This window comes from Corvus moneduloides, chromosome 4 (genome assembly GCF_009650955.1).
Source record: "Corvus moneduloides isolate bCorMon1 chromosome 4, bCorMon1.pri, whole genome shotgun sequence".
NCBI classification, from domain to species: Eukaryota; Metazoa; Chordata; class Aves; order Passeriformes; family Corvidae; genus Corvus; species Corvus moneduloides.
The window spans coordinates 20,317,719-20,338,568 of NC_045479.1; the positions used below are offsets into that span (position 1 = coordinate 20,317,719).

The window sequence follows — 20,850 nt, forward strand, 5'->3', positions numbered from 1 at the left end:
ATTTTCCTGAAATCTGTTGGTTTAAATGGGGATGCTATGAAAAAGAAAATGTCAGTTCTGGAGTACTCTTAGGCAAACTTTCGAAAATCAATTACAGGAAGACATTGATCTCCTATTGGAAAACAGTATTTGGGACTACTCTAACCAATATATGGAGGACACTGAGACTGGTAAGAAATCAGCACAATAATCAATTTGTTTAAAAATGCTGTTTTTATATTATGGCCTGAGTTGCAAAAAGAAGGCAAACGAGGTGGCCCAAGCCATGACAAACTCAGTGCACCTTTAAGCATGGGCTCAATTCTTTCTGTGAAAGGCTCCTCTTTCCCTCTGGGGAGTTCTTTGCTCAGGTCCCCACTCAGCCCCCTGGTCTGGAGATACTTATGGCTGCATGCAGACAGGTTTGAGCATCACCAAGCTCTCCCATGGGGCTGATGTTCCTGAAGTTAAGAGGAATTTTCCTTCAGTAGAAAGAGCAGGATTACATCAATATCTCATAACTCTGGGAGAAGAACCGTACATGTTTTCAAAGGTAAGAAAGGGAATAGGGAGAGTACTGGAAAACATAGGGGGATTACTTTCTTTCACACTACTTGATCAACTCTGATTTAAAGGCACCACAACAACTTTTTTTCATTAACTTTGGCTTCACAATTTTGTTATTTTGAATATTTTTACCTGACAACATGCATAGAGGATGCTCCAGATTTGAAGAAGTCTGTGGAATCCTCAATCACAGCAACATTGCTTAAAATTCCCTTCCAAATAGCCTAATAATACATAACAGTAACAGAGGCAATAATGAATAATCCTGTAATTGCAAGAACTATTTATCAAACTGCATTTTCTATGGTATCTGTGCCTACAGCATATATTACTTCAAATGTTTCTAAAACACAAAGTTATTTTAAGAGGGTCTAAAACAGTCTGGAGACTTCATGTCGGGCAAGAAATTTTTCAGTATAATTAGATGATCAAAATACAGTATTTTGTCCATGGTAATTTTACCTAATCAGGCAACGAACCTGAATGGTACAATGCTAATAATTTTCAGGGCCAGTTTTTAAAGGTTTTTTATTGTCCAAATAATAACTTCCCATTGCATTATGGAATGTGTCATCAGTATAGGCAAGGACAGCCTGGAGCACTTTGTGAATGGATTGAGAGCATTTCAGACACCTGGCCAAAGCTGCAAAGTAGTTTAAGGTGCGTGCATGAGATGGAGAAATAAGCAGTTAAATAACTGGTAATGTAATATTTCAATTAATTATAATTGAGTTTCATAGTTAACAGGCAGTGTCACCAATTGATGAGTTTATACTTATTTTTATAATTTTCTCAGTCATTCAATAGCTCCAGGCAGCATTTAGGTTGCTGGCAAGCAGGTTCAAGATAATCTTGGAGCAGCAGCTTAAAATATTAGTACATCAAGCTGCCCGACCTGTACCAAAAGTTAATAACCCTGCAGCAGAGTTAGCATAAGGGAAGACATCTATGATTCATTTGCTCTGGCACAAAACTTTAATGACAAATGTGGCTTTCAGCTAAGCCCCTGACACTACAGAGGGATGGATTTCAGGAGAGGGCAGCCTCTCTGGCTATGAGAGTTTTCTGCTCCAGCTGTTCCCATCCCTCTGCCAGCCAGCTCCTTGTGTGTGATTGTGGCAGAAGAGACAGAGCACACAGGTACAGCGAGAAAACTGCTGCCATTTGCTTTCAGAAGGCTGTTCTGAGTCTCCCTGGAGCTTGTCCAACAGGCCCATTCTGAGCACATCCTAGTGATTAACACCACAGTGAAGAAAGTATTTGAAGAACTGTCCAAGTCTGCCAGTGTTGAAAACCTCACTTCTGTGAGGTGAAGGACTATTTGTTTTTCCTTACTCCCACCTTCATCATTCATAGATATTTACCATAGGTGAGCCTGCCATCACTATTTTTCTATCACTTGTATGTGAAAGGAAACTTTGTGAAGTGACAGACAAGTAGGCTAGTGAGTTCCCAGATTCACCTGAATTAATGTCAATAACTAAACCTTCACCCCCCCATACATTTTGAGTACATTTTATCAAAACATTGTTTGCACAACTAAATAAAAGATATGCCTTGCCAAAAATAAGTATGTAATGCTTTTGTCTGAATAATATCCCACTAAAGCAGTTAGTGAATTACCCTTATATCTTCTGCCATTTTTTTCTCCTCTTCTGTAAGTTCCAGGGCAGTTGTTTCATCAGCAGAGAAGTATTTAGATGCAGCGATCATTTTTCCATCCTCAAACTGCAGATTTCTCACCAGTACCTGAAAAATGAGAGGACATGATTTTAAATAGTCTGGGAGGTAGTACATCATTGGGTGAAGAGTTTTTAGGCATTAATAGGGTGATTGAATTAGTGAAATAAATGGCTTCCAGGAAAGCTGATACAATGCAGGCAACTTAGCACAGGCCACTCATACCTGTCTTTCAGATTCTGTGCTAGTAAGAATAGATTTTACTCCATATAGGAAATGATTATGGACTGAATGAAAAGCAAAGCATGAATGTCTTCTCTATAGGATGGTAAAGGATTGATAAACTCCAAGTGAATTAGCTGTCTGTCATTAGCACCTGGATTTGTGTAGTTTGTCAATTCCACACTACCTGCCCTTCTTGCTAAAACTATTCCATCCATGCTTATGTTTGCCAGACTGAGCACTTACCATCTTCCCATCATTTCCAAAAATGACTAGACCATTCTTTGTTACAAGTCCAGGTCTTGAAGCACCTTTTATTGTCAGCTCTTGTCCAGCGGGCACTGAAGCATCAAGTAATGATGACCCATAAAAAGTTACCACCTAAAAAGAAATGTAATTAAAAGCACACAGATTCTAAATGTGCTGTAAAATTTTAACGATTTTATGATACTGTTTTGAAGCTTTAATATAACAGAAATAAAACATAATCACCTACATATGGAAAACATGTTACAGCAGTTCTAGATCTTTACAACTCAGAACATGTAAAATTTTTCAAGTTGCCTAAACCTGCAAAGCAGCTGAGCTGTAACAACGAGCATGCTGCAACCAGTCCACGAAAGGGAGCAGCTTTTGTCAGTGCATAACCAGAGTGAGGGACCACTCACTCTATAAAATTACATAGATTTATTTCTGCAGATTATCTAGGCCCAAATCTCCTTAAAATGAAACCTTCTGTTATTTCAGTAGCTCACAGTGTTTCATTTTGCTGTCAATACTGTGATGTTGGCCACTGTACAGCGTGGGCTGCATTATTCTGTAATGCATACCTACTTCACAAAATAACTGGCACAGTGTGGTTCTACTCTTGGTACCTTTGTACCATGCCTTATTTTTTTTCCCAGATATTGTACTCATCTTTCTTCAAATTAAATGAAACTGTGACTAAAATAGTCTTAACTACTGTGCTCTGCATATTTCTTTAGGTGCCTGTTCTATATATACACAAAACATATAGTCATCAAATTAGAGCTACACCAATGTAACACCCATTTGTATTCACCTATATGCAGGCATCTTTAATTTTATAATAAAAAAGAGTCAAAAAGAGGGTATAGAGAAGAACATTCTTCTGGTTTTCAGAGCATACCTGGCCATTTATTGTTGTCCATGCTCCAGGCACTTTATCATGCCCTCGAATCCAATTGTGCAAAGCTGCTGCAGGTTGGTCCCAGGAGATCTAGGAAATCAAAACATGCCAGGATGCATCACCACACCTTCCCAACCACAAACAAGATCATCTAATGCAGTAGGGATGCTTAGATAAAACAATTCTCATATGGGTATTAAATTAATTTTAAAATCTGTGGTTTCTTTATATGGCCTGTGTTGGTTTTTTTTCCTGGAACCAGAAGGAAAGGTGCCAACACTTGCTTTTCCTGACATCAAACGTGTTTCTGGTAGAGAATTTCATACGGCCTGTTGGCAAACAGAGTGATCTTGACTCAACATTGTATTCACATATATGATGACATATTAAGGATCCACTGAAATTGCAGCTGCCTCTTAGCTGCCTGTACATGATCCCGAATAGGACACAGTTTCTAAATACAGGTAACTGCTGAAAGGAAAAAGGAACTTAACCTAGGGCTCCATTATGTGCATCCTAGGAGGTATCCCAGGAAAAAGAGGTGAGGAAACAACTCAGTTAAAAATCATGTTAACTTCATATTACTGCTACTGTAATCTGAGTTAATAACTTTTCTAGTGCTCCAAAAACCAGTGTTACTTCACACTACCTCTGCATTTTCCTTTTTCTGGATCCCTTCATATGTTGCCCCTTCTTTAGGCTGAGGTATGCGAGGGGCCTTACCATCAGCAATTAGATGTACAGCTTCCACCTATGTGAAAAAGTAAAAGATTTAACGTTAGCTTGGTTCACCTTTTTTTCCTCAGTCATACTTGGGAATGACAGCAAAAGACTTTCTGCCACAAGGTGAATTGGTTTGGGTTTTTTTTAAACCTAGTATTTCCAAACCAGTGCTGCCCTGATTAAAAATGTGTATTTGCTTAAGCTTCTTTGACAAAAGAAATAGCCTCCAGAATTTCATGGGCGTACCTAGTCACCAAACTTAGAACAGCTGCCTGAATTCTCCAGGACAAGAATGTGGCTCAGTATGATTGCGTTCAACTTTTACCTTTTTCTTTCTGCAATAAGTTATTTTTCTGCATTTAAATGGAGAGAGAAAAAAAATCTCTAAAGAACAATGCTGAGTACTTTTTGTGCATTTTCTTTTATTCACTTCAAAAAAATACAAAAAATGAAAAGCATAGAAAACTCAAAGCCAATCTACCAGGACTCTGAGCTTCAAACACCATACTGCCCTTTATTCTTTAAAATCTCACACCTAACTTTTTTCTCACTGAGCCTTTAAAAGATTTTGTCTTGTGAAAGCATTTAAGAAATCTATGGAAAGAGCCACATTCTGAACAAATTTAACTTCTTGCCATCTGTGGAAACAGAATACATTCTGCCTGCTGTCAGCAACAAATATTCTGAGGTCACACCCTCAGCTGTTGTGCAGCCGCACAGCTCCAGTGAAGTCTAAGATTTGGCTGAGTACCACAACCTCTGTCTTTCCAAATGCAAATATCTTGTCTATATTTCCTTTACTTTCAACCTCTTTTCCTCTTAAAAAGCTGGTATTTAGAACAGCTAAACATACCATAGCCTTTATTCCTTCTGGGAAGAGAAATCGGTTATATAAGTCATCCACAGTATCATTTTGGCCAACATCACATTCTCGCTGCAGAAGTATTGGTCCAGTGTCCAGACCATCATCAGCCCAAAAAATAGTAAATCCTGCCTTCTTATCTCCTTGAATTAAAGTCCTGGACATAAAAAAAGACTTACAGTAAATACAGACAAAATTAAATTAGTTGGGAATATCAACTCATGTGTTACACATTTTCTTCAGGAAGATAGAAGAGAAAATCCTAACAATTTTTGCTATACTTTCATTGCTCACTTCACAGTCAGGGACCCACAGTTTTGACACTGTTGATGTGTGGCTTCCACAAAGTGGCATAAGAAATGCTGCAACTGAACCCCGGCTGTCTCATATGGTTCATTGTGATAATTATTTTTAAAGTATTATTAGTGGTAAGACACTCAGAGCAAAAGGTGTGCAACAGTCATGACAGAATTAGAAAGACAGAATCATCTAACAGAATATTATCTTAATAATTCATGGTTGTTTACTCTAATTAGCTAAGCCTCATGGCTCATCTGTAGGTCAACAAGGGAAGTACACTTGTCACACAGCTGAAAAAGAGTTAAACTCAGAGTGGAAAATTATGTACATGCAACTGTTTAAGGCAAAGTTATTAAGGGAATTAAGGCTATCCAGCCAGATTCTCAGCTGCTGTGCATGAACACAGCAAGGCTTACAATAGACCTATGCTGTTTTACCTCGGCTCAGGATCTGCCTCTGCATCAGAAGGGAACTTCAGCCACCTTAAATTTTCCAGCTCTCCTTTGGCACGTGTCTCAGAATGATGGAAAATCAGGCTGAAGTGTGTTTAAGGGAACAGCCAGAAATGGTGAGAGAAATATGTCCTGCATGGTTTTAGCCATTTGTCTGCATGCAAACACCAATGCTATTTTAAGTAATACATATCTCATGTGTTCCCTTGGCAGTCCTTGATGTAAGAGAATCGTCTGAGATCTGACTTATACACAGGAAAATTCATTATTAATTTTAAGCACTGAAAACTACATTATTAAAACGAGTGAAGCCCACATATGTGCTGAACAAGGGGTGAACTCCAAAGACAACTGGGGAAGTTGGCAGGTATAACGGAAGCGAAAGCTTGCAGAAGTTTGGCTAGCCCATATCAGATCTTTCACATATTTAAGCAGCATTTCTTCTGCTTTTTATTATGTAAAAATTCCAAAAGAGCACTCTAGTGAGAAATGGATGTCCTCAGCACGGAGAAGAAGGTTTCATGGGCAAATGTCTCTGATGCTAAATAGGTGACAAGATAAGAACTACTGTGTGCCCCCTCCTCTGTCCACCAGCTCCCTCCACAAAGGGCTGCTGATAACAGAGTGGCAGCAGCTGGAAAAGACTATAAAGGAAGTGAGTGAGGAACCCTCTGCACCCCAGGGCAGTTGTTTGTACCTGGTTATGTCTAGCCACGCCTAATTCTCAAAGGCTTTCTTGGTTATACTGTGCGGATAAAGGGTCTGATCAACACCAGGGCTGTAGCCACGACATGTGAAAGTAGTGAATAGAGCAAGGGGTGAGAGGATGAAACAGAAGAACAGTCAGCCAAGGCCAAATCCTAGTTTAGTTTAAAGGCCTCGGGACAACAGCCTTTACCTGAGAAGGGCAGGAGCAGATGGATGCCTTTTGCAGAAGGAATATGCAAAATAGAGCAAGACACAGTGATACAGCACTGCAATACATTCCCGTTTCTGCAAACCTTCATCTCAAGGACTTCCTGAAAGAGAGTTTGTATCTACATCTTCCTGTGAAATACATCTTGATGAGCTTCTTATCCATGAAAGCACCCTTTTAGAGCTCTCTAGACATGAGGTCCCACAATTTAATAACATACTGCATGGAGTAAAAGTACCTCCTTTATTTGGTAAAATCCTACTACCTGATCTCTTTGCTGGCTTTCCCCTGACTTTTGTTTAGAAGGAGCAATCATTCCTTATTCATCTTTCCGTGTCTTTCATGGCTCAACACACAGCTAGCATATGTCCTTCCCAATGACCTCTTTTCCAATCTGAAGACTACATCATTTGTCTCCAGTCATGTGAAAGCTGTCCTATACCCTTGTCCTATCTTAGCCTTCCCTGAACTTATCTAGATCATGTTCCAGTTGAGATGCAGACAGTGTTTAAGATTACAGAATCACAGAATATTCTGAGGTGGAAGGGACCCACAAGGATCATCGAGTCCAACTCTTAAGTGAATGGATCCTTCCATGGTGTCTTTTCTGAGTAAAAACAATTGACTTTAATACTGCTTGCATATAGTCAGGAGGGTTTGCCCCTTGTGTGCATTGTGTTATGCTTTTTAACTTTGAATTTGACCTCTCATTTTCTTATTCTCACATTATCACATTTACCCGTTTGCACAGAAAGTGTATTCTTTATGACAAATTCAAATCAGAGTCATTGATATAAAGTTTCCTGGCTTTCAGCCTTTTTAAAACTGGTATTGCTTTTGCTATTTCCCAGTCACTTGCATCAACATAATCTTAACAAACAGAAACGTTGCAGGTTGTGTCAGATCTGTAACTTCAAATTTGCTTAAGTCCCCTGGTCCTGACAAAGATTCTTACTCATTCATCAGTTTACCTAACATCTCTTTTACTCACAGTTCAGCTCAAGAGAATTGTTTTCACTTATTCTGCACAAAGAAGGACTGTAGGATAGTAACATCTTAAGCTCCTCCATCCTGAATACCAATACAGATTTCCTACTGTGGTATTCTCTTTGATAAATACCTTTGTTAAATCAAACACCTCTAGCACTTACATACCTCATACCTTTAACATATTTGGAGGAATTGTTGTTATTAAATTTTGTGCCTTAAAAAGTTGGTTCTTTGTTTCTTTGCTGGACTGTCTCACTCTCATTTTCCACTGACTTTATGCTATTTTACTTTACACACTTGGACACAACTGACACTTTTGGAAGGATTTCCTTACCTCTCTAGTAGTTTCCTTAACACCTCTGTTTAAGTATTTCAGCTTAGTACCTTTAACAGGAAGGATTAAAATTAACAAAACAAAACAAAATTTTACCTTGAATCCACAACACTGTGGGTTCAGATAATCTCCATGCTGCCTGTAAGATTCTTTTAAAATTGTTTCTTCATATTTAGACAATTTCTTATTTAACTTAGACCCAGTACTAATGTCATTTCTGTTGTCACAAGAATGCCAGATTTGAATCTATCATGGTCATTATTGCAGTGTAGTTCTTTCAGGGTAACGATTCAAACCTACCTTGTGCATTGCTCTGGAGGACAGTGAGATAGGGTTTTATTCTTGTGGGTTCTCTTCTCTCTTCTCCCTTCCACTCTGTGAAATCTTAGGCTTTGTATCAAACCCTACTATGATAGTTATCTAGTGTTTGTGGGGATGAGCCACAAGGACAGTGTCCTGCTTATGGAAACTCCAGATTGTTGATCTGTGCATGTGAGTAAAATATATGAATGTACACCACTGATCTTCCCAGAGTAACAGCTGAACTCACATTGGAAATAATAATGAATCCTAGGTATGAGGTGCAGTTCATGTGCCAAATAGTCAGCTGCTCCAGAGAAGCTCCTTCAGAGAGTTGCAAGTCAACAGAGCTGTGCCAGCACTTACAAGAGTAATGGGTGCAGACCAACATCCTAACATGACAAACACATCGTTTTGATGCACAGAACTCACCAGTTGATTGCAGAAGCTCCTCGGTGGCGTGGTAGGATGGATGGATGGTAAATAATAGAGCCATGTTTTGGACAGTCAATAACATCCATGGGGATAAACTGTGTACAGAATGGAAGGACATTTAGCTCTGCTCCAACTGATTTGTAGGCTGCAACTACTTCCTGGATAGGCTTGCCTTTAGCTCTCCATCTGGGGAACTTAAAAACAGGAGTGCCGTCCTTCTCTGCTGCCAGTGCTGAGGGGCAAGAACAGTATTATTTTTTTCATTTTGTGTTAAAAATGCAAACTGAGTTCAGAGGCATATTGCATGACAACTCAAGCAGATCATCAAGTGTATGACTACAGAGGGCCCTTCTGTATGCTGTTAAAAAACCTTTGTGCTTGGATATATTTTATTCATTACCTCTTTGATTCTCATTCCTACATCTTATGTCAATCTCAACTTTCAGTTCACTCCTATGACTTGGCTAGTAAGTACCAACGAAAGCAGAAAAGAATGATGAATGTTATTGACTACTGGACAGTGATGTCTCATTTCTTGTCCACTCATTACATTTGCCTGGAACTGGTTTGGTTTAGCAGAACTCAGTTTTCTACTTCAGCAATCTTTATGTGAATATGACTATGTAAATCTAAGACTCACTTATGTCAGCAGCATTTTGTCACGTGGTGCAAATAATCACAGATGCTAGCGGACATCAGTAATTTCTTCAAAATTCTGTTTACTGACACCTTCTGGGTATGCTTTCATTTATCTGTGAAACACCCAAAACTAGGCTCAGAGGTGAGAAAAAAATGCAGTAATTGCAGGGAGAATCTTAAGATGGTTGATAAATTCCATTGCACAACCACTTAATAACTTACCACAGAACGGGCTAGTAAAGTCAAATTTTATATCTTTGAGTTTTAAGTGTAGCGGGAAAAAAAGGAAAACAAGAAGAGGTATGGAAAATTCACCTAATTTAATTTCTGTTTCTAATTTAATTTGTATTTCTAAACATGTATTTATACTTTACTTTCTCTTATTCATTTATGAAATTGAATCTTGAGCTTGACCTGAAGCATCTTTAGCCTGCTGACTTAGGTCTTAAGTAAATACTAAAATAAATGTCATTCCATAGAAGTTAGTGTGTACTGAAGTTAGTTTTAGCAACAAAGACTGTAGCTGTCTGAGGGTACAGAAACTTTAGAACACATTCGTTTGAGACTTAAGCTTTTGAGTCATCTGGAAGTAAAAAGAAATTATCTAGCAATTTAATTACCTTTTTTTTTTTCCTCCAATCAGGAGAGATTAGACCAAACTAATCCTGTAGTTTTAGTTAAAATAAATATACGATTGAAAGATTGGAAGATTTACTTTGTTGCATTAGTTAGCATAATAACTGTACAAGAATAATTCATATAATGTAAACAAGTTATGCTACATTACATATAAAATTTTTATATAGTGTAATCCAACCAGACTTGGATAGTCAAATTTCCATTTTCTAAGCTAATAGTTGCCTCCTCTAATTCTTCCAAAGTGTGATTAAATCTTTTAAGGAGATAGAATTGAGAATTACGTGCTAGTCTGTGAGCACCATAGCACCGGTAAGCAAAATTTATGTTTGATTCTTCCCTTATGAGAGTTCTGTAAAAACATGTCAGGACCAGACCAAAAAAAAAACCCCAAAAACCAAAACCAAAAGAGACTTGAGACAGCTCATGGAATGTAGTTTTGATTTCAGATTATCCATGAAGGAACATTCCATTCTGGCACCTCTATTTGCTAATCATATTAACTCACTGTCTTTGTGTCACTGAAAGAAAAAACAAAGAAAAGTGACAATTCAGATGGTTTCAAATTATCTTCTTTGTCATGCTGGGTCCTGAATACAATGAGTAAAATTCTGTATAAGCAAAACTTCTTTCTTTAGGAAGCCTAGAAAATCCTTACGCAGCTCGACACTGGAAAAAGGGAGAGCAAAGCCTCCTCCAACTTTTTGAATGTGTTTTTCATAGTCCAAGTGGAAGAGAAATAGGCTCTGCAGGTACACTGCCACATGCCAGCTTGTCAAAAACGGCAGAGAGCCAGGGATAAACTCTCTTGGCTCCATGTCTTGAGTCCCAGCCAGCACAGTGAAGAAGGTGACAGACATTTGCACTGGAATACAGGCTCAGCAGCTATTTGCTTTAAGATACAGATCTAGTTCAGGATGAACATTCAAATAAAGTATCCAGATTAATTTTGTTTTTCCAGTATCTTAATGTATAGCTCTGCATGGTTAGAAACAACTTCTGAGGTTGTTTTTTAAAGAACTGACAAACTGATAGGGTTAAACTGTTTCTGGGACCGGTGTTTGTTAAGGCATAGTTCTTGTACTGGGTTTAGAGTAACAAAGGCAATATATGCAAGTCATTCCCATATAGATAGAACCTTCACATGGAAAGGCAAGTTTGTTATGTACATCTGCAATTTTAACATTCGGGTTAAGGTTACACTTACCCAAAGGATCAGCTTGTCCATTCTTGTCAGGCACAGTGAAGACGCCCACAACTTTATGTCCCTCTTTTCTCAGCTTGTTATAAACTTCTTGTCCAAAAATACTTTGACCTATAAGGGCTAGCTTTAGCTTCTGTTGATAAGCCTGGTAAAAAGAATTAAAACAAAGCATGTTCTCGGATGCAAAGAAAATATGTTGTTACTTACATTTCTCTCTTGCTCTTTCTTTATCAATGTTCAGTTTGATTTAAAATGGAATAGTCTTTCGTAACCTAATCACCTTTGAAAGAATTTTTTTTTTAAATTAATGACAAGCAACATACAATTCAGAGAGACTATACTTCACATAAAAGTATCATCTGATACTGTGCTTTTTTATAATTTTCATTAGACAGACCCATTGCTTCTTATAAGAGGATCCATGGTCTGATCCATAGTCAGAAATGCAAATGCATTTTTCGAAACATACACAAACCACTTTTTCTAGGCATGGTTTATATGCCTGGAACATGCCCTCTAAATCCCTATAATTAAACAGTGGTATATTATTTGTGGTTAACATGTACAGACTAAAGAAGACAAACTTGCATTTTTCCTGCAAAGCTAAAGGTGATGATCATCCATTTGACCCTTCTACAAGCAAATAAAGGCACTAAAAGTGAGATTCCCTTGATGAACTTCCACTGCCTGCTGCGTTTGGATCCCAGTACACTGGACATGCGATTTAAGCTTCTGAGCAGGTGCAAGTGACCACCTCCATTTTTTTAAAATTTATGATAGTTAGAATCACAACACTATGATGATATCAGAATATCAGATACTGCTATGTTTTTCAAGTAATTGCATCCTGAGAAAATTACTTTTTCCCTCAGAGTCCTTTTAGATTTATGTGACAGCTGTGCTCCTCTCCTACCCTACCTCCAGTCCCTCACCTCTAATACCTCATTTTCCCAAAACTGGTACTCCTGTAGCTGCAAGAACTGGATTAGGGTACTGAAGCAAGCAGGCACTGACATGAAAGAATGTGGCTTATTCTTAACTGGATCTATTCACTGGTCTACTTTATAGAACTGCCGTGAGTCTTAACATAGGTTCAGGAGGGAGCAGGAATGAGCATGGAAATATGGCAGAAGGGTGGAACTGTCTCTATATGCATTGTCTTTGCACTTTTAGTCAGCTTTTGGAAAATGAAAACTGGAAATTTTTGAAAAACAAATGGAGTATCAGACCTGGTTAAAAAGGAAAGGTCCTCACAGAATGAACAGAAAATTTATCCTCCTCAAAGCTGAATCTGGTACAAACTATTGCTAGACTCAAACCATATAGATCCTTCCTCTTAGGAGGCCTGAATGAAAGGTAGGAAATAAATCCATGTAGTCCTCACCTTTATTCTTAACTTCATTTCTCACAACTGGACTTTGAATTCCATTTTTTCCTTATGACCCATTGGAGAAATCAAAGCACTGTATGAATGTCTTCACCGCTGACATTTGTTTTGCTTCTAAGTTGGCACTAGTATGTTTATCTCCTCCCTCCCCTTTCTTAGGGTGCTGGGACATGAGGATACTTTGACTGAGTGGGTTATTGATTGGATAACAAATGGTCTGCACTGCCCATCAGATCATAAGACAAAGAGAAATGTCCTGAAAAACAGGTTACTCAAAACCACAATCCACTGCAATTCATTTCACAGCTGACATATTATGGATGTATTTTACTGGTTTCAAATTACATTTTTGTTGTACAGCTGGCTTTAGAAAAGGGAGTGATGAATTGGTAGGTTCCATTACAGGAATATTGAAGCTTGCTTTTTATTTTTTATATGAAACAATAGAAAATAACTATTTGTACCAGAGACAATATTTTCCCTCACAATGAAACTCCATAGTAAAACTGTCCTGTATTGCAGCATTACTCAGCGCTAGTGCCACTGCAGTAGAAACAAGCAGTAAGATACAAAAGTGGACATAACTCCTTGCAAAATCAGACTGTTATAATTGGCTGGTAAAAAGCGTCTGTGAGACTGATGATGATAACCAACAATGCACAGCTGGCAGCTATACCAAAATCAGTCCACTATTTTGATCTTAATAAACACAAGACCTCATTCTGAGTTACCATGAGCACAACTTATCCTTGCAAGCCTTGTCCAGCAAGGCCAAACAGATGCAGATAGTGCTCATTAACAATGCTTTATGATGGATGTCTTTACCTTTACAGAAGAAATGTTTCTGCATTACAAAAAACAATTATTAGATTTTCCCAAGTATTTTAACTATAGCAGGCAAATTGGAGAAAGATTAACCTGCTGGATCACTGAAGATGTTTGGCATGGTATGAAATCCTCTGATTTCTGTACTATGCTAATTTACAGTGGTAGCTCAATTAGTATATTGAATGAACATTAGAAATAGTCCAGATGAGAATTACTTATTCTACTTCTGTCCTTCTGCTGACATCTCTCAGTAAGAACACAAGACTGGAAGGGATCTTCTTAGCTAATAAATCTTCTCCTCTGCCGTCACAAACAATCATGTCATATGATTGCTTTTATAAATCTACCTGACCTCCTTTTCAAAGTATTTTTAAAGTAACCACTGCTGTACTCTCCTGCTTCTCTGATACTTGGACAATGTTCTTGTAATTTTAAGTCCAAATGTATCACCACTTTAAGAGTTATTTTCTCACAAAGAGTTTATTCACAAAGTCTTAATAACATATGGATCCTCTATTCCTAAACTTTCAGTTCATGTTTCCCAGTGAATAAATCTGATTCTCATATCACATGGAATGGCACATCAGTTCCAGTTCCAGTTCCTAATCATGAATCGCTATAAATCAACATACTTTCAGTAAAGCTACACATGTTTAATTTGTGCTAGTTGTGGAACTGAATCCACAAATGGTGACAAGCAAAGAGATCACAGTCCACAAATGAACAACAGATAAAAAAACCCCACCAAACCCAAACCAAAACTGGCAAGACTGAGAAGATTGCAGAGTGGGTAAGTCTGTAGTGCACAAAAACATCAGTCTGGCAGTAAATCAGCTCTGCTGTCTCACACTTACAGAAAGTAACTCAAATGGGGACTGGTTTCAATTGCAAGATGGATCTGGCAACGGTGCTGTGACCAGTGATTCTTGAGTATATCTTTCCAGTGAATGGTACATAGGTACTGCATGACATCTGGATTAGAGTGGTCATGCCTTACCATACACTACCATCAGTAGAAAGCAGGAGACAAACCCACAAGTCAGCCATGCACAGGATTTCTACTGAGTAAAAAGAGAAGAAAGAAATCTGTGTGGAAAGGCTTGCATGATCAGACCATAAGCTCAGTCCTTCATTTTTTGTTTTATTTGAAAAATTACAGTTGAAGAACTGCATGAGATCTTATAGCCATTCATATAGTCTTTTGAAAAATCTCCTTACACATTTTTACCTAAGGTGAGTTAAACCTGTGGAAGTGGGAAATTCCCGTAGAAGAATTTAATGTGGACATAACACCCAATTAAAATGGAAAGTTCTATAAGATGACACAGAAAAGAAAAACAGTTTGGTGTTTTCTGTCTTACAGAAATGGCACATTTTGGCCAGTGTGCCATCACTAGCATTCATCACAAAACTTTAGAAAGGAATTCTGTTAAAGAACACCAAAACAATCTTGGTTTTGAATAATGTGCTAAATGGATACTCCATCATTATCACTAACATACACAGAGATTAAACTTTATTGCTTCTGACAGTGATGTTAAGAGAGTATATTAGATTTCTTTTGCAGTTGTCTGGCTGACTATGAACGCGTAGCATGCATGAGCATCGCATGTGAAGGTTAATGGTCATGTAGCATCAGAGTGGATCTTTGGCTGCACTTTGGTAAGATTACCCAATTCCTAGTTATAGTAAACAATGCAGTTCAGGTGGTTTAGGGAGATCTGGCCTTTCTTTTATGGTTAATCATAGAATAACATAGGTATTATGACATTGCCACCAAAATACAAGACTTTAGAAAGTTAGTTTTCACTCTGCTGTAACTCTGTTGTTTTCACTGTCTGAACTTTTAATTTCTTCCTTAACCTTCTATTTTGTTTATAACAGAATACAGATAACAGTGATTATGTTTTCTTGACTCAAGTACTCATGATTTGAATGAAGAAAATAAGATAAAGGTAGAAGCATAAAATCCGAGGAGTGTTTGTACAAGCAGCCTTATCTTGAATGCTCAAAGCATCTGAAAGTTCACATGTGTTTCACCACCTCAATACAAAAGCACAGATTTAATTTTAACTTCTATATTTAATATTCTGTCCATACAATCTGTTGATACCGTATTGGAATTTATTTTACAATGGTTCATTAAAAGTTATGCAGTATTTTAATGTTTGATTCCATTCTAATTCTTTCTTTCCTCCAAAGCACTTAACCAAAAATAAAACTAATAAGTAGAATTAGACGCTGAATATATAGCAGCCTGGAAAATGCTGGTAACTATCTTGTCAGGTTCTAGTTCCTAGAAATGGCAGATAAGTCCAACACCTACATTTTCTTCCCTAAGAAGAGCCTAAAGTGACATAATCTCTCCACAGGAGAATATTTATTTCTTGGGTAAAAATAATTTTCTGTTACTGCCTCTTTTGTATGTGCATCTAACCTTCAATCGGTTATAAGTTTCTAATTAAAATTCCTAAAAATCAAGATTTAGTAACTGCTACTTGGCTTACAAAGGTTATATCAAAAATATTACAATATTTTACTTAGTTTGCATAAGAATTTAGTGAAGCTAAAAATACTTGAATGTTACATCTCTTTTAAATTATCATAGAAAGATGCCTCTTTTGAAAAGCAGTACTGCAACTTTATTTCTGTTGAGATCCCCCTACATGTGCTAAATTCCAGTGCCTGCAAATAGAAACCTATAGTAGAGCCCCGCCCCCATCTACATACACACCCAGGGCAATGTGTTCCCACCGTTCATTCATTCGCATTTTTTTTGGCACTGCTGGTTGCATTTCCGAAAAGCTTCTGTTAAAGCTCCTTATTCTAACGCCTTCCATGCAGATACCCTCAGAGGATTGCTGTCCTCACACGAAACTGAGTAGCCAAACATGAACCAATGAACAATCTCTAGGAAAGAAAAAAAACCCCCAGCCTCATTCAGCTTGCCAGACCAACACATCTGGTCAGTTTGGACTGGACAAGGCTTTCAGGGAGCGGTTACTTGAAGGAGTTCTGCAGTCTATATATGTAACAAGACATAAAGAACATGGCTTGAAACAAATGCGCAGAGCTGTAAAACACTAAACCACGGGGTGCAAAGGAATTTAGGCCGTCAACTTCAACCCTGAGCAGCCCACCATCCCAGAGCTATGAACCAGCGATAAGAAGGTCACAAACGAAACAGGCCGGAGCGGGGGGATCCTCTCTGGCACTGGAAACGAACATGGTCCCTTCTAACTGAGAAGACAGCCTTCAGCTTCTCGCAGGGCAAATCCAGCATGACGGAGGCAGCGAAGGGCTGCATCACATTGTTCTTGACACACGATTACGGGGCACTATCACAGCAACGCTGATGCCTGTTCCCTGCAGTTTCCAGGCACATCCCTGCAAGATGCAGCGCCAAGATGATGGCTGCGATCCCGCTCGCCGAACAGCCGGGCAAGATGCAGCCTCTGCACCCACACCGAGCCCTTTCCCGACCCTCCCGTGCCTGTACGCTCTTGACTATATCCTCGGCAGAGACAATACTCATCACATCCTGGAAAATACCCGCTCCCGCCATCCCCCTCCTCGCTCGGCCCCTGGTCGCCCCCCGACCGGTTCGCTCCCGGGCTCGGCACGGCACAGCACGGGGGGACCCGGGTCCGCGGCCGCCGGCCCCGCGCTACTCACCGCGGCCGTGGTGCAGATGGTCCGCAGCAGCCGGGGGGCTGTCCGCAGCATCTTGCGGCCGCCCGGCCAACACCGAGCCGGTTCCGCGGCCGCGGCGGAGCACGCCTCGTCTGATGCAACCCGCGCCGACGCCGCTGGCACCGGACCAGCGCCTGCATCCGCGGCGGCGCAACCCCGCCCGGGCCCGCGGCCACCGGGGGGAGCGGGGCGGCCCCGCACCTGCCGCGCCCGCCGCCCCCTTGGCGCCGGGGAACGGCGGGGGTCGCGGGGCCGCGCGGGCTCGGAGGGAGGCGAGGGAAGGGAAGGGGCGGGGAGCCAGGCGAGCGCCGCTGCCCCCCGCTCCCTGCCGTGGTGGCTGAGCCCTCCCGCTGCTGCCGCGGGGCCCGAGGGCAGGGACGAAAGAGTGGCGTGACGGGCTCCCGGTCCGCGAGCACGGGAGTCACAGAATCACCGAATTGTTAGGTTTAGAAGGGTCCTCTGGAGATCATCCAGTCCAGCCCCCCTGCCAGTGCAGGGTCACCTAGAGCAGATCACACAAGAATGCGTCTAGGTGAATTTTGAATGTCTCCACAGAGAGAGACTCCCTGGGCAGCCTGTTCCACTGCTCTGCCACCCTCAATGTACAGAAGTTCTTCCTCATGTTGAGGTGAAACTTCTTGTGTTTTAGTTTCTGGCCATTGCTCCTCGTTGCTGGGCACAACTGAAAAGAGGCCAGCACCACCCTCTAGGCACCCGTTTTTGAGATATTTGTATGCATTAATTAGTTCCCCTCTCAGCCTTCTTTAGACTAAACAGTTCTTGTAAGAGAAATGCTCCAGACCCCTCATCATCCTCGTCTTTCGTGTAGTCACGGCCACCCAGGTGGCACTTTGTGGTCTGAGATGTGTGCAGTGTCCCCAGCAGCGCCCTGGCCATTTACAGCTTGAGGGGACAGAGCCCCTCACCTTCACCTTTGCCCTCTTCACTGAGGTTGTTGGCGAGACGTTCCCTTGAATCTGTTGGGGCAGTCAAAGATCACGTAGATTATCAGCATTAATTTTGTTTATTTCATGGCAGCAATGCAGTTAAAGAACATTAATGACTTTGTGGAAATCCGTATCACCACCACATTGCCAAGTATTTTTAAAGCAGCTCAATCTATGTAATGATTTTTTTTAAAATCTACCTCTTGAGTTCTATTCATAAAAATGCTTCAAATTCAATATTATTCAGAAGCTACAACAAAATCTTCATATTAGAGGTATGGAGAAGATCCTGGAAATACAAAATCAAGGTGCTAAAAAGACCAGAAAGCAAGTGAAAATGACCCCAAAAGGGACAGGAATAGCAAAAGCAAGAATAGACAGCATGGCAGTAATATAAGCATCACTGCAAATTAAGTCAGGTTTAAGCCCCAGCAACACTTAAAGAACGTGGGGTGGGTAATAAACTGAAATACATGATGTTCCTGTCAAGAAAACAAAGACAAAAATGGAAAAATTTTTCTTATAGCTAAGTTGTGAACTATGTCAGAGAGGTCAGAGGCAATGCTCAAGCCAAAGTCATGACCTGCAGTCACCTTGCTACAGTTGAAAATAGAGTAGACAAAGTCTTACCTAAGACATGCAAACATCCATATCTCAGTGAGACTTTTTTATGCTTTCCTGCAAAAGAACTGCAATAGTAGTCACCAGGGTTTGAAGTCCCAGGCCCCCACCCTCTTCCTCAGGGTATTTCAAATGCTGAGAAGTACCTTAAGGACAAGGACTGCTGCAGTACTGCTGTTCTCTCCCTGTCCAGGGGGCACAGGAAAGAGAGGTGCTGCAAGAGGTGAATTGTGCCAGTCCCAAAGAAAGTCAGGTTGGCACAACACAGTCCCCCCACAGAGTAAAGTTACAGAAGGGCTTGCATGATGGCTCTCATACCATTAATCATTCCCTGATTCAGTCCTGCGTAGCAAAACTATATCCTGCCCTTTATTCAAGGCTCTTGGCGGTCCCATAAGTGTAGGTGGCACTTATGAGTGGAAACAACAGAAATCATATCAAAAACTTTGTCATTAAAATAAACCACTGCACTTCAGTTTTGCAAAGAAAATTCAACGAAGAAAAATCATTAGTCAGTTCCTATACTTTCTTCTCTATGGGGTGAAAAAGCTGCAGGGGTAGTTGGCCACTTCAGTGAAAATTCTTCTTCTGATGGTGTCATGTGAAGTGTGTGGTGATTTATTAGATTATGGAATAATCGGCCTAGGGAGTTAGTGACTTTCTTTGCTCTGAGGTATTAAAACCTAAACAAGTAAAATTCATCAAAAAATTCTATTAACAAAGTGGGATAATATGTTTATACAAGTAGTACCTTCTCTAGTATCTGTGGTACTGTGGGCTTAAAAAGAATGGTGTACAGTAATTCCAGACTTTCATTAAGAATGTTAAAAGATTCTGCTTTGTGGCTTATTCTTAAAATGGTACATGCTGTATTGTTATTGGCTACTTCCATGGTTATGCAGCCTCATATCTTCCCATTATCTCACAAAAAATCTACCACATCTCATTGCTAAAACTGTTTCTTTAAAATACTCCCTTTTTAAATTGTACAATAAAACCATTAAAACTCATAGTTTTGTTGGGCTAAAATGCATCACTTAACTCCTACAGGAGCTGTTGGTCTGAAATGCCTGTTGTTAGTGTCTTGTTTTCTTTTTTGAATTGGCAGTTTCCTTCAGCAAGATTAACTGCATGGTTTGACAGGTCATGTAGTAGCAATACAAGGATTATACAGGCTCATGCGTGGCTCAGTTTGCAGCTGAGCAAACCCACAATCTGCTCAAATAAGAAGTACTGACTGTCCTTACTAAAAGAATAATAGCACTACCTCTGACATTAGGAGGAATGAATGTGTGTGTCGTATTCCCATGACTTGATGGAAGTTGCACAAATTCCATACAATAGAGTGCAACCAACTTCTATTACAACAGCTGGCATCAAAATGGTCCTATAATGCAAGGTTTGGAACTGGATTAAAGCATTGCTGAAGTTCACAAAACCTCAAATCTTGGTTCATGATCCAAAATCCTCTCCAACCAGAACACTACACACTTGGCATTTAACCACTGACATATAAGCTTACGGCAATATACCTTGTTTTCCTGGAAAAGCAATTTGTAATGACTTGTGGCTCTATTCCCTATACACACACAACATAGACAGTACAACAATGCAAGCGTAAAGCACCAAGGTCTAATTAGTTGGCACACCTTCATCTCCAAATATAATTCCTAACCTAGTGAGACAATAATAGACCTTCATTTACTTTACAGACTACTAAAATGTTAGGTGACAAAAGGGAAAATCACAAGAGAAGATGTGTGTTGTCATCAGAGTTATGCTATAAAGAAGAGCTGGGAAGGAAGACATGGGCTTTACTTTAGATTTCACAGCAATAAGGGAGGCAGAGACATGAACGGGAATAAAGGTGTGCTAAAACAGACAAGGATGGTGTCTACATATCATCAGCTTCACACTTATCATCAGAGTGATGAATTCATACAAATGGGTTTTAACAACCACTTAACAAATTGTCTATTTAGAAT

At 39.8% G+C, this 20,850-nt stretch overlaps 1 protein-coding gene across 1 annotated transcript in view; it reads right to left on the reverse strand.

Annotated features, from left to right (window-relative positions):
- Positions 1-17,452, reverse strand: part of ALDH1L2 (aldehyde dehydrogenase 1 family member L2) — a 29,011-nt gene extending 11,559 nt beyond the window's left edge. The window contains 10 exon segments of the mRNA XM_032107467.1: positions 679-770; positions 2,170-2,295; positions 2,695-2,829; positions 3,599-3,688; positions 4,248-4,349; positions 5,175-5,340; positions 8,908-9,142; positions 11,393-11,534; positions 17,280-17,378; positions 17,381-17,452. Of these exon segments, the coding sequence (XP_031963358.1) occupies positions 679-770; positions 2,170-2,295; positions 2,695-2,829; positions 3,599-3,688; positions 4,248-4,349; positions 5,175-5,340; positions 8,908-9,142; positions 11,393-11,534; positions 17,280-17,378; positions 17,381-17,437 (1,244 nt within the window). The 5' untranslated portion in view covers positions 17,438-17,452.
- Positions 17,453-20,850: the final 3,398 nt, after the last annotated feature.